This window comes from Otolemur garnettii, unplaced genomic scaffold, assembly GCF_000181295.1.
Source record: "Otolemur garnettii isolate 467f Iridium unplaced genomic scaffold, OtoGar3 scaffold00005, whole genome shotgun sequence".
NCBI lineage: Eukaryota > Metazoa > Chordata > Mammalia > Primates > Galagidae > Otolemur > Otolemur garnettii.
Genome location: NW_003852400.1, coordinates 1,789,313 through 1,804,354, shown reverse-complemented (window position 1 = coordinate 1,804,354; position 15,042 = coordinate 1,789,313). Strand labels below are relative to the sequence as shown.

The 15,042-nt window shown below is 39.5% G+C and overlaps 1 protein-coding gene across 1 annotated transcript in view; it reads left to right on the top strand.

Moving 5' to 3' along the window:
• Nucleotides 1-15,042, top strand: part of PRKAR2B (protein kinase cAMP-dependent type II regulatory subunit beta) — a 99,645-nt gene that overhangs the window by 48,000 nt on the left and 36,603 nt on the right. The window contains exon 3 of the mRNA XM_003782595.2: nt 9,231-9,283. Coding sequence (XP_003782643.1) covers nt 9,231-9,283 — 53 coding nt within the window. The remainder of the gene's footprint in view (nt 1-9,230; nt 9,284-15,042) is intronic.

The window sequence follows — 15,042 nt, the reverse complement described above, 5'->3', positions numbered from 1 at the left end:
GGCGCCGAGCCTCTCTGCTATATCTGAAGGGCAAAAATGTATTATAAGAAATGTGGCTATATCATTCAGTATGAATATGTTTTGATTACTTTAATGTGATTCAAGGTCTCAAAGATAAGTGCCAAGAGATGATCATATTATCTGAACTATTAAAATGTTTGCGCAAACTCTTGGGAAGCTATTTGTTGGCTTTTTACCCCAAGGATCAGAATTCTTTTTTTATTTCTCCTTGATTATTAAATTTCTTAAAATCCATAATATTTATCAACTATCCCACTCAGAAATCCTCATTAGACCATTTTCAGCAAAATGCAAATATAATTTCCCTTCTAGTGCTGTCTTCTGGTACAAATTGATCCACTTACTATCTGTTACTTAGTAGATTTGGAGATTAGCATTGAGGAATTCTAATGATTAGTAACCAAAACATACATGGGCTTTAAAAAATATCGATGGTTAGCCAAGCATAATCTCGGAATTGTTCTTCGGCTATGTTTACTGTATCTGTTGTCTTACCCTTGGTCATTTTTGAATTTTTATTCTTCAGCTACAGGAGTGAATGTCCCCAAGGTATTTCCTCCTTTCTCAGAATCCCACAGGCTACTCATGGCATTGGAAAGGTAGAATATGTACAATGTTAGAGCCTATCCACATTCCGTATGGATAGGATTCTTTGATAAACCTATTGACTGTTATGTCCTCTTCATTGTAGCATGTTATAAATAAGTTACTCATTTTTTTTGAGACAGAGTCTCACTATGTCACTCTCAGTAGAGTGCTGTGGCGAGCGTCACAGCTCACAGCAACCTCCAACTCTTGGGCTTAAGGGATTCATTTGCCTCAGTCTCCCAAGTAGCTAGGACTACAGGCGCCTGCCACAACCCCCAGCTTTTTGTTATAGTTGTCATTGTTGTTTAGCTGGTCCGGGCCAGTTTTGAACCCGCCAGCCTCGGTGTATATGGCCAGTGCCCTACCCACTGAGCTACAGGTATCGAGCCAGGTTAATCATTTTTTAAAAAATGATAACAGAGCACCCAGCAGATAGAAACTATACTCGAGATAGATCCAGTGATTGAATACACACACTGAGTAAAATTTTAAACACTTGGAAAACCAAATCTAAAATAAAAATTCACTTTCAAAATACATGTGGGTTCTGTTATAATTAGGGTTTTGTTTTTTTCCTCTGGAGCATTTTTGAAGAAAAATTTATGTATTTTTAAAAATCAGATTAGAGAAGTTTCTAGCATCTGTAACTTTAATAATAGGAAAATAGCAAATGATGAACAAACTCTTTTTTGTTTGAAGCTCTCAGTTGCTGCTCATGTATGTATTTTACCAGTACTCTTCCTAGTAGCATCCTAAACGTTACGTTTATTGGTGAGCTGTGAGCGGTTCTTGAGTCTGTAGTCACTTAAAGAGGAATGGTATACATGTGAAAAAAATTGTTTTTAGAACATAAAAAGGTGAAAAGGAATTAGTCAATTTTGGAGTTTTATCCTAAATACTTCTCCTGTAAAAGGGCAACAAAAATTATGGTTTTATAATGAATCACAGCAATTTAGTAAAATATTTAAAATCTCTAAAATGTTTAGGAGACTCTAGAATGTTGTGGAAATAATAGGAAAAATTTTATTAAGAATTTTTAGGGTTGGTCATTACACATCTAGGGTGACTTTGGAACTTACCTGAATGATGGTTTAGAAAAGAATTTTATAGAAAACTAGAAGGTGGTTTATGAATAGCTGATTCTTAAAATTTCATTGATAACCTTGGGCAGAGGCAGAACATTCTGGATTACATGCAAAGTATGTTTCTGTCATTTTACCGGGACAGGGTTATATAGCTAAAGACTTTTCTAGTAAAATTCTGCTGACGTGAATATAGCTAATTTGGGAATTAAATATTCATGTAAGTAGTATAATAGAGCCTCCATAGTTGACCATCTCCCTACAGTGACCACCTCCGTAAGTTGACCTAATTTCCATAGACTGGACATGCACTAGGGGTACATATCAGTACAGCAGGCCTAGTTCCTTATGTTGACCACCTCTGTATGTTGAATAGTTTGTTACAGTCCCTTGGGGGGGGGGTCAACTTACAGAGGTACTGTATATTAAATAACTAAATATTTGATTCAAATTTGAAAGACAGTTTTAAGGAAATCATAAGGATTCTGTTCAGAGTTTATGAGATAGCCCCTATTTTTAAGTAAATTATGAGGTTAATTTTAATCCTCCCTCCCATTCACCTAAGTGTGTGTGTGTGTGTGTGTGTGTGAGAGAGAGAGAGAGAGAGAGAGATGGAGAGAGAGAACACCTTGGATTAGGGCCATCACATGGTTTTTTGATAGTCATCTGAAGTGTTCACAATATTCTGGTTCTCTCACCTTCTAAGGTCATGGTAATATTGCACTTTCCCTTCTCCTTGAAGTTAGGAATGACCATGTTACTTGTCTGGTGAAATGTGATATATATTCCTTTTTGGCAGAATAAGCATATATGACTTCCAGGCAGAAGCTTCAGGAGCCAGTGAGCAATTTGCCACTGCCTTAGGGCCTGGTGACATTCCAAATCATATAGCGTTCATCAGCTTGCCGCCCACAGTAAGGACTCCATGGTGGCAGCAGAGTATCCACTGACCTGAGATGGTCATGTTGTGTAAGAAAGAAATTAACTTATGTTGTATTAAGTATTGTATTGCTACTGTCGTGTAAACCAGTCTCTCCTGACACATGCAGTTTCTGTATATATAAAGGTAAGGAAGACAGTAATAATACATTTCTCACCATGATAGTGACTATTTCTTCAGCTGTTTTTATTAACGTTTACAGTGGGCTAATCACTGTTCAGGTGCTAGGAATACAGCAGGAACAAAATTACCTCTTCTTTTCTGAATGCACTTCTTCCCACTCTCCATTAACGATCTGGGGCCTCACCTTTACTGTGAAGCTGCCGGCTGTCTTCTGAGGCTGTCTTCTGAGCGGCTGGTTTCTGCTTTTTCTTCTCTGCTCCCGTAGCGTTTTGTGCATACCTTCATTGTGGCACTGACGTCATGGTCATTCTATTTTTGTCTTGCTTTCTAAACTAAAGAGCTCTATAAATGTTTTTTTACATAGTACATATGATATTTAAAATACACAGACGAAGCAGGTTATACATGTAATGTATAACAACAAAAGAATGTATATACACATACATACATGTTTTACATATAGTACATATGATATTTAAAATACACAGACAAAGCAGGTTATATGTTACATATAATGTGTAACAACAAAAGAAGGTGTACACACACCCATATAGATGCTTTGTGTCATCATTTCCAAAAGTATTTTTTGAATGAATAAATAAGGCTTTCTGTGGGGCCTTTTGCTTGAATGTGATTTGGGAGCAAACTGGGAACTTCTGTATTTTGGGCATGTTTTCCAAATGCCTTGGCTCTGTGAATTCAATATGAGATCATTGTTAATGAATTGAGAACAGGTCTATGCCCAATTCCTTGAGCAGAGGTGTAAATGAATGGGAGAGGAGGAGCCTATTAACTTGTCCCTGTGCCTCTTTTCCTAACTTAGCTATAACTGGCTGGGCTGAGTGACATCCTTATACTGGTGTTTCTCAGTCTTTTCCTCCTCACCACCCCCACCCGGAATCTTTTTAGGCTTTTCCCCCTTAACTACCTCCAATGAGATTTTGCTACCGTAGTTATACTGTGTTATCTGTCTACGTATTGAATGTGTATTTTTGCTTTATACAAAAAACAAGAAAGAAGAAGGTTTTTGTCCCCTAAAAACCACTTTTCTTGGTTGAGAGTGCATGCCTTAAACTAATATTTGTGAAAGATAAACTTTTTCCCTTTGTGGGAGGGCATTTCCACTTCAATAGGCTAAGTTTAACTATATTGAGTCAGAACTTTGTTTTCTAATACACCTGTGCTTTTGTAATGGCTTTATTTTAAGCTGATTATTATTTAAATAAGTGTGCTAAAATCTAATTTACTGAGAACATTAGCAAATTAACTTTTGTATTATTTATAGAAGTCAGTCTTTCTATACTGACGCCTCTAAACTGCACAGTTGTCTATACTGGCTGCATTTATTTGCCTTTTATTCCTTCAGAGAGATTTATTGCGGGTACACTTTATGCAGGACTCTGTCAGAGCCAAGGCCCCAGTGACTCATGGAGTTGAGTCTGGTTCCTTTTTTCCTTGGCCAGGATGATAATATGGGTTATGTATACTTGTCCAGTGCATAGTGGTTTCGACTGTACTAATTTTTAAACATTAGCCACAAGTGTAGGGGACTCTTGGTGGAAAACCCTGAGAGTTGGTATAACCCCTTGTCTGTCACACCATATATATGGTGCATGAAAAGATTGAAGGCCAAGTCCCACAAAACGCAAAGTTAACACAGTGCTTTTTTCCTGTTCTGTCATGCAGTTTTCTGACTACACCAGTGTGTGTTACTCGGTCTGCTGTGGGGGAATCTGCTGAAGTTCTTGGACCATTCTTGACAGTCCGTATAGTGTCCAAACACATGTATGCACCACAATGAGGAAATACAGGGTTTGCTTAAAGAATATGGCGCTGCCCCTCACCCATATTCAATTGCTAAACATAAAAACAAAAATGAAGTATATAGTTTCAAGGTAAATTTCAGATTGTCTGGGCGGCATGGGGCAAATTCATGCCAGAAAAAATATGAGGCAATATGAGTTATCTGGAGGGTGTGGTTCGGTCATCCAGGTAGAGAGCCTTTCATTCATTTATTTGCTATGCAAATATTTACTGAGCTCCTGATCTTTGTGCCAGACCTTTTGGTGAAGAAGACAAAAGACTCTTATTCTCACTCTTCCTCTCTGTCCTCATTTCTTGAACAAATAGTGCAGGACATCCTAACACAGCAGCTTTTTTATTCATTTGTTCAACATGTATTTTTTTGAGTGTGTAATACAGGTATCCTACTGTGAGATATTAAAAGGAGACATCATCTCTGCCCTCAAGGACCTTGCAAGCTTCTTTGTTCATCAATCATTCATTTACCTAAAAAAAAAAAAAAAAAAGAGGTGGAGCATTGAGCTTGGCAGTGTGTCAGGTCAGTTCTAGGGAAATGTAAACATGACCAAGAACACGCAGTCAGTCCCTGGAGGGCTACAAGCTCCATCCTGGAGGGGCAAGCAGATCATAACATCTTTGGAGGTGTTATAGTAAGGTTAGTAATGATAATGAGCCCTTCCCCACTGTATTGGGAGAGTTACGGGGGAGAGCACAGAAGTGGAGTTTCCTGAATTAGTTCTGTGTAGGTGAGAGGCCTCAAGATGTGACTCTTGATCTTACTTTTTAGTTGGGGCTGGAGAGAAGGGGTGGCTTAGAAAGGAGAATGTGGAGGGAGTTCTGGTTAGAGCTTCAGTCCCTAATCCCTGGGTAGCAGACCAGTAGCAGTCCATGGCCTGTTAGGAACTGGCCCACACAGCAGGCATTGAGTGGTGGGCCAGCGAAGCTTCCTGTGTACTTACAACCTTTTCCCGTCACTTGTATCACTTCCTGAGCTCCACCTCCTGTCAAATGCCCCCCAACTTTGACCCCCCACCCAGGTCCATGGAAAAATCACCTTGCATGAAACCAGTGCCAGGGGCCAAAAGGGTTGGGGAATCACTGTAAGATGCTATGACAACTCCACAGAATTGCAAGTGCTTTATTTTGATTTGACTACGGGAGGTGATGGTAGATCAATGCTCATGTGGTGAAACATTTGCACCATGAATGCCAAGAACAAAATCCTTGTGATATCAACAAAGTAAGTTTAACAGAACATCCCCGAAACAGACAAACATACTATGTAAAGTGTGTATCACAAATCAAAGTGTTCAGTAATAATACATAATACTACCATAATGGATGAGCTATTTGGAAAAATAATAGATTTTTATGTGTCTTTTAGTTAGGAGTTAGGGACTAAAAATTTAGAAATTAGAGAATTAGTTTTGCATTCTATGAATTAAATTTAAAATCAGTACTAATGAGTCCAAGGGGATATAGATACAACAAATTACCTTAAGGAAACAAGTCTCTAACCTACTGTATCTCCTTATTGAATTTGTTGATCCTTCACTTCATGGGCCCCTTCAAGGGCCCTGAATTTGGTTTAATGCTGTGCTGTTTTTGCCCTCCGGAAACTCTTAAATTTTTGAACTTGGGGCCCACATGCTTTCTTCTTGCGTTCGGCCTTACAAATTAAGTAGTAGTCCTGCCTGTGAGGTTGGACATACCTGGAGATAGAAAGTTATAGAGCCAGGCTTTAGAAATAGATGTCCTCAGGCCCTGGGGAGGGTTGCAGTTAACCCAATTCAGCTGTTTCAGCCATATTTCAGGACCATCTGTATTGTGCATATGGATGCTTGAGGACAGGGGTCCTCAAACTTTTTAAACAGGGGCCAGTTCACTGTCCCTCAGACCGTTGGAGGGCCAGACTGTGGGCCCCGGGACAAGTCGGCTGCTAAGCAGGACAGACAGTGGTGGCAAAAACACCCCGTGGGCCAGATAAATGTCCTCGTCAGGCCGCATGTGGCCCGCAGGCTGTAGTTTGAGGACACCTGCTTTAGGATGTCCAGAGTGATGCCATTCAATATTCCATTTACTTGATAGACTTTCTTCTTTCCCCTTTCCTGCTCGTCAGGCAACATTTTAATTGTGATGTGGCTGCTTCTGTGGCTCTCCTGCGGGGGATGTCTGGCTGGTCAGGCTGACACATCCTTCATTCAGGAAGTCAGTTACTGCGCTGGCATCCTGGCTGTGTGCTTCAGTGAGGCTCTTTAACGTGAGCCTGCCCTGCGAGATCAGTGCTTCTGTTAGATGAGACGGAAGGCTGAAGTCCAGGGGTGGTGCTGGTGAATTCAGCAAAGTAGCCCAGTGTGGAACAGTGGTTAAGAGTAAGGGCTTTGGAGTCAATACAGACAATCCAGGGATCAACTCAGGGTCTTGCCGTCTACCACATGTGTGATCTTGGTCTCCCAGTGCCCCCCTTTCATTTGTCAAATGATGACATTAACATCTACCTTAGGCTGAGACTGAATGAGATGATGTGTACCCCTGGTCAGGGCTTCTCAGCCTCGGTGCTGTTGACATTTGGGGCCAGATAGTCTTTTGCTCCGGATGGGGGGCAGGGATGGCTTGGGGCTGTCCTGTGCCCTGTGGAATGTTTAGCAACACCCTTGATCTGCACCCACTCCATGCCAGTAGCTCCGCCACCCCCCACAGATAACACATTTGAAACATCTCCAGACATTGCTGGGTGTCTTCTGCGGTTTGCAGAATTGGACCTGGTTAAGAACCACTGATCTAGGTGCATAAAATAGTACTTGGAGAAGAGAAAACATAGATTTTTGTAATAATAGTGAAAACGATACTAATGATGATAATATTATTGATGTCATTCTGAGGCCCCTGGGAAGACATTTGTTAGCTTTTCGTTTAGCCTTTGTTCTTTATACTTTTATATCTGTGCCAGAATAAACTCCATATGGGTTAAAGAATAAATGTACAAAGTCCATCTTAAAAAAACTGAAAGAAAAAGAAGTAACAAATCTTCAGATCTGCAAATAAGGATAGAGTTTCCAAGCTCAAAAGCAGAAGGACTTTTGGGGGGTTTTCTTCCCTGATATGTCACTATATTAAAAATAGACAAACCTTTATAATCTGTAAGAACTTTGTAGTCATTAGTATTAAAAATCAGTTTGGATAAGATGTGAGTAATATGACCGATAAAGTGGTATTAATAAATTGGTGTATATCAAAGAAAAAATCAAGTATTTCTTGTAGGTAAGGATAGAGGAAGAACTAGTCAGCCTGTAAACATTTGAAAAGTATCCAAATTTCATAATTTTTTCAAAATTTAAATCTTTTGTTTAAATTGGCAACAATTTTAAGCAAGAACGTCCAATTCTGTTGAGCAGTTATACTGTATGTGAAAAGGAACCTTTTTACATATTCTTTGTAGGACAATGGATGGATACCACCCTTCTGGAGAGAAACATGGTGATAAATATGCCTTGAAAACTTGTACATTTTAGTCTTCCCAAATAACATTTGGGAATAATGCATCATAATCTGAAGGATAAATAAATATGTATGAAGATGTTTATTGCAAAGTTCTTTAATGAAGGCCCACTAAGTGAACATTCCCTAAAACAAACACTAGAACCTCCTTAGTTGACCACCTCCCTCCACTGACCACTTCCTGAAAGGGACCCGTTTTCATAGACCAGACATGTGCCACATGTACATATCAGCATAGTAGGCCTAGTTCCTTGTGTTGCCCACCTCCATATGTTGACCAGTTTGTTAACAGTCCCATGGGTGGTCAACTTACAGAGGATCTATTGTATTAACAAAATGTTTCTAGGCTGGGCGTGGTGGCTCACGCCGTAATCCTAGAACTTTGGGAGATGGGCAGATTGCTTGAGTTCAGGAGTTTGAGACCAGCCTGAGCAAGAGCAAGATCCCATTTCTAAAATTAGTAGGGTGATGTAGTCCCAGCTACTTGGGAGGATGAGACCAGAGAATCACCTGGGTGCAGGAATTTGAGGTTGCTGTTTAACTACAATGCCACAGCACTCTACCGAAGGCAACAAAGTGAGACTGTGTCTCAAAAGAAAGAAAACAAATAAACAAAATGTTTCTGATGACATGAGACATTTTTATAATGTTAAATGAAAAAAAGTAAGTTTTAAAATTGCACATGCAGTATACACTCAACTCAGGAAAAAATTGGAAAGGAATGTAATAATATTTTTCCCAAAAGATTGGATTATGGATAATTTATGAAAGTTATTCATAACTATATGATGAAGTGGATCATTTCATGATAGACTTAGACTTTTTGTTTCTGTTCTTTTAGATAATGTTTATATTTTATGCATTTCTGTGGCTTAGAAATGAAGACAAAAGGGTTTAAGCTATGTTTCTCTTACTAGGAGAAAGTAAAAAGGCAAATGTCAGTGTTTTATTTTTTTATTGTCAGTCTGTTAAAACACAGCTTTATATTTTAAGAAATTCCTTATAAATTAAAATATGAAACCAGTTTTGAGGGGTAGAATGCTTGCCCTGCAGGAGGTGAATTAATGTTTTTTTACCCCATGGTACTCGTTTGTTCATTAATTTTTCAAAATGTATTTATTACAATATGGCTTTTGGTGAAAGAATCTTTAAAATGTTCATTTTTATATTTCTAGTATGTGCAGAAGCTTATAATCCTGATGAAGAAGAAGATGACGCAGAGTCCAGGGTATGTAAACTGCTAAATGAATTTTCAGTCTATACTCTTGTTGTGTGTCTAGGAGACAATCATAGAAAAGTTGTCAACAGGCATCCAGGTTAACAGGAGATGTGCTGGTGTTGTTCTGACTACCTCTTTTTCTAGTCTCATCTCCCATAGCCTATGTGCTGCAGAATTATTTTTATCCAATGAGTATTTCTCTTTGGGTAAAAAGAGAGATGAACATACATGCTCACTGTAGTTGTGGTTTTATTTCTTTTTCAAAAATACATTCTGGTAATTAAAAAATGTTTTCAACTGTCTTTCTCATCGGTTTTTTTTTTCTTAGTATTCCTAGTAAAGGAAAATACTGGGATAGACCGTCTTCTACTAATTTACAACAACATAAGTTTACTCTGAAGCAAATAAATCACAGTCTAATCATATCCAGCATGTCAGGATAACAGTTATTTATTTTTTAAATCTATGCATCTTGATGGTTTGCTCAGCAGCTAACTTCTTAGAGGTCCTATTGTTTTTGTAAGGATTTGACCAGTTTGGTTTGAAGGGGGTTTTAAGCTGTGGTCTTTAACTCAGTCCTCCTATTATTTATTTATTCAGTAAAAAGTAAAGTAAATAAGAGATTATGTGCCTGGAAAAGGTAAATAATAATCTATCTTTTTTTTTTTTTTGAATGCATACTTCGCAAATGTATGGAGACTGGTAGCTAAGTTGCCAGTTGCTTGTCTCTTCAGCCTTACAGAGTATAAACAAAAATCTATTTCTGTGGCTGGGTGCAGTGGCTTATTCCTGTAATCCTAGCACTCTCACAGGCTGAGGCAGGAAGATTGCTTGAGCTTAGCCTGAGCAAGAGCAGCACCTGGTCTGTACAAAAAGTAGAAAAATTGGCCAGGCATGGTAGCATGTCTGTAGTCCCAGCTACTTGGGAGGCTGAGTCCCTTGAACCAGGAGTTGAGGTTGAAGGGAGCTCTGATGATGCATGCACTCTAGTCTGGGCAGCAGAATGAGACCCTGGTGCCATGAAAAACAAGCCAAAACCTATTTCTGTAGTTGTGAAAGATACAAGATTGAGTTTTAATATTGAAAGGCAGATGCCATGTCCCTAAACCATGACATGGTTGGGCTCCCTGGGATATATGTGAAACTGAGTGGTAGAAAGATCAGGAGCCTAACAACACAAGATCTGACTCCTGCATGGAGATTCCCAGCAACAGGGACTCACTTCTCAGTCCTAGAACACGTTACTTTGATGAAGCTCATAAATCCTAGCCTGGAAATTACACCTTAGGATCAAGGTGTTTTTGCTAATCTGTGACATGCAGTCATCACACTGTGTAATCTGAAAAACCAGCCCTTGCATATTATAAGTTGTATTTATGTGTCTGACAGAAGCAATAATGTGTGACTTAGAAGATTACACACATTCTTTATGTTTGTGTATAAATGGATATGACAAAATTTAGTATTAAGTAGGGTGAGCTGGTTTAAATTTAGTAAAAAAATCTAAATTAAAGAACATTTAACAATACACTTAAAAAACAAATAGGTAGCATCTCATTGACTCAAAAACTGTTAGACTGTGAGAGGAATTTCAGCTACCATGCAATCCATGAGATAGGTACAGTGTTTCTGCTGGCTCCCTCCAACTAATTTCTAATAGTTTTGTCGAGGAGGCTGTACCAAGTAAGATTCATTTAGCTGCATAAAAGAACCTAATCACATTGAGATAAACATAAAAATGAAAATACTGGACAGGGGTCATTGGACAAGTGCTTGGCAATCTTACAGAATTATAGAAAAAATTCAAAAATCAAGCTATAGCTAGCAGGCTGGAGTCAGCCTATGTCTGGTCCTTCAGCAAGGGTGGAGTACTGTCTTTTTTGTTTTAGAGTCTCACTGTGTTGCCCCATGCTAGAGTGCTGTGGTGTCTGTCTAGCTCAAACTCCTAGGTTCAAGCAATCTTCCTGACTCAGCCTTCCAAGTAGCTGGGACTATAGGCACACACCACCATGCCCAGCTAATTTTTCTGTTTTTAGTAGAGATGAGGTCTTGCTCTTGCTTGGGCTGGTCTCAAATTCCTGGCCTCAAGCCATTCTCCTGCCTCTGCCTCCTAGAGTGCTAGGATTATAGGTATGAGCCACCACACTGGTGTGGAGTACTGTCTTTGAAAGGAACTTAGCTACAAGTCTCTTCATTGCTAAGTCTCTTGGTTTAAAATTCCGGTTTCTCAGGAGTTTGCAATAGACCCAACTCTGGCCCCAGTAGGGAAAGAGTTTAGAAAGTTCGGACTTGGCTACTTGGGAACTACTTTTATAAATAAGGGCAGTTCCTAGAGAAGGAGGAATCTTTGTGGGTTGAGTATTCACATCTACAGTTGTCCCTTTTAACACATTTTTTAATAATTTTTATAATTAATGTTTTAATTGTATGTTAATGATTATAATAAAGTGCTTTTAGGTTCTTAATTATCTTGAGTGTTCTCTCCTCTAAATACAGTACATTACTAAAAACTGTACTTTTTTTGCCTTAGAAACTATAAGGCAGACTGTACCATAGCCCTTGGGAACAATTTCAAAATTAGTTAGATCTAGATGGATATGAGAGACTATCCATGAGGAAAAATATGTACTGCATTTTGATAAAGTAACATTTCTGGCTGGGCATGTGGCTCACACCTATAATTCTAGCACTCTGGGAGGCTGAAGCAGATGAATTGCCTGAGGTCAGGAGTTTGAGACCAGCCTGAGCAAGAGTGAGACCCCCATCTCTACTAAAAATAGAAAAACTGGCTGGGTGTTGTGGCAGGTGCCTGTAGTCCCAGCTGCTTGGGAGGCTGAGGCAAGAGGATCACTTGAGCCCAAGAAGTTACTGTGAGCCATAGCACTGTGACACTCCACCCAGGGTGACAGAGTGCGATTCTGTCTCAAAAAAAAAAAAAAGAAAGTACATTTCTTTTGGACATTTTGCATTTTTTCTGGGACTCAATATATTGCCAGTTTTTAAAATCTCTAGTATAAATAGGTTCTTATGCTCATATCAAGTTTAATTCCTTAAGCCTCATTTTGGAAAATAACAAATTAGGTTCAGTGCCTGTAGCTCAAGCAGCTAAGGTGCCAGCTACATACACCAGATCTGGCGGGTTCAAATTCAGACCAAGCCTGCCAAATAACAATGACAACTACAACCAAAAAATAGCCAGGCATTGTGGCGGGTGCCTGTAGTCCCAACTACTTGGGAGGCTGAGACAAGAGAATCGCTTAAGCCCAGGAATTGGAGGTTACTGTGAGCTGTGATGCCATGGCACTCTACCCAGGGTGACAGCTTGAGGCTCTGTCTCAAAAAAAAAAAAGAAGAAGAAGAAAAAGGAAAATAACAAATTAGATTTTGTTAATGAAAATTTAAAGGTTGTGTACATTTAGCATGTAGGCATTGGTAGAGAAGAATGATACATTTAAGAGTAGAGTATTTCTTTGTTTTGTTACTCTACAAAATTATTTTGGAATGCCCTCTGTATAACTGACCTGGTGCTAGTTGTACAGTAGTGAGCAAAACAAACAAGTCTCTGCCCTCTTGGAGCTTAGAGTCTAGTGGCGGATACAGATAGTAAGCAAGTAAATTAATAGCTAACTACAAAATATGAAATTAGGAATTAGAACAGCCCCTCCCCAAACAGCCGGGGCCCTAGTCCTGTGGAGGGGTTGGATAGGCCTCCCTGAGTGGAACTGGAGGGATCGCAGGGATAGTCTTCCAGAAGCCAACTGTGTGGGCCTGGCCTTACCCCACTGGAGGAGAGGCTTTGAGGTTCTCGGTAAAGACAAGCCCTGTTGGGCTAAGTGACTGCAGTGAGGGTGGAGAAGGAAGGGTGGGGATTAATTCTCGGCAAACGTGATGGCATCCATTGAGGGGTTCAGTTGGAAGTTGGGTGTTCTGATTTACCTTTTTAAAAGATTACTTTCAGCTTTGCATACAGATTTTTTTGCTTATTAAAATAGATATATAGTGTTCTTTAAAGAAAATGTCTAAGTAAACCTTATTTATTAATTGGTCTTCTAATTGTTTTTAAATTGAAAGGCAGTGGAAATTTAGAGTAGGAGTTGGCAAATGTTTTTCAGAAAATGTTTTATTTGTTTGTTTTACTGAAACATGCATTAATTTTAGAGGGTAAATATTTTTAGGCTTTGGTAGGGGTAATCATAAGATCCCACTTTCAACTACTCAGCTCTGCTGTTGTAGCTTAAAAGCAGCCATAGGTTGTACTTAAATGAAAGGATAGTCTGCGTTCTGTTGGAACTTTATTTATAGACTCTTGGAATTTGAATTTCATATAATTTTCATTTGTCAGGAAATATCCTTTGTTTTTTTTCCCCCAGTCATTAAAAACTGTAAGACCATAATCTGAGTCCAGAGGCCATACAAAAACATATTTGCTGAACTCTGGTTTAGAGTATAGACTCTGCTTGGGATGAATCCTGGCTCTGTAGCTCGTGGACTGAGTGACATTGGAGAAGTTAACAGGGCAAGTTCTTTTTGTTTTTTTTTTTTTGAGACAGAGTCTCACTTTGTCACTGTTGGTAGAGTGCCATGGTGTCACAGGTCACAGCAACCTCAAACTCTTGGGCTCAAGCAATTCTCTTGCCTCAGCCTCTCAAGTAGCTGGGACTACAGGTACCTGCCACAACACCTGGCTATCTTTAGAGACAGGATCTCACTCTTACTTAAGCTGGTCTCAAACTCCTGAACTCAAGCAGTCCACCTGCCTCAGCCTCCCGGAGTGCTAGTATCACAGACGTGAGCCAGCACACCTGGCCTGCAAGTTCATTTTCTTAACTCTAAAATGGTACCTGATTCATGGGTTCTGTTACTAGGATAAAATGAGTTAATTTTGCAAAACCCTTAAAATAGTACCTGGCACATATTTGAGAAATTTATATGGAATTTGTTGTACAAATGAACATATACTTATGCTTCCTAAATGTTTCTTTAACAAGTAAGATTTTTATTCTGAACTCAGAAACGTCTCAATATAATGAAAACCAAAGTGGCCTCTAGTATAATAAAAATCACACTTTGGGTATATTGCTGAAGCCTTAGTGACACAGAGGCAGATCTCTCATGTAGGATCATGCCAAGTCCAGCTGGGAGAAATGTGTCTTGAAAAGTGGGACGGCATCTTCCCCAGCAGGTGGTTACAAGGCAGAGGAGCAAGATGTCAGAGATCATACCGATTTCTGTTTTTCCAGAAGGAAGAGTGGGATTTAAGGGAGACCAGTAATAGATACAGGGCTCTGGTTACTGTGCAGTGACAGCAGGAGAGGGAGACAGGAAATGGGAGCAGAGCAGCAGACAAATTGCCGGAGCAGCAGGATTGAGACCCAGAGACAATTTAGAAGTGTTAATTGATAAGAACAGAAGTAGCAGGAAGAGAGAAAGGAGGAAAAGCTGAGCTCCTGTGTGAAGGTTTCTTAGAGAATGGGTGGAAAAAAAAGACTTAAATTGGCAATAAGATGCAAGGAGGTTTGCAGTGCTGATGTCTCCCCAGCCATTTCTCTCTGGGAATAGACTCTGGACAGGCAAATGTTTATGATTGATTGCCTCAGCTTGAAGCTCTACAACAGTGGTTCTCAACCTTCCTAAAGCCGCGGCCCTTTAATACAGTTCCTGTGGGTCGAGGATCCACAGGTTGAGAACCGCTGCTCTAGAAGGATGTAGTGAAATGAGAAACAACCTATTGTTTGTTTTGTTTTATTGTGCTAGTCGTCCTCATTTGA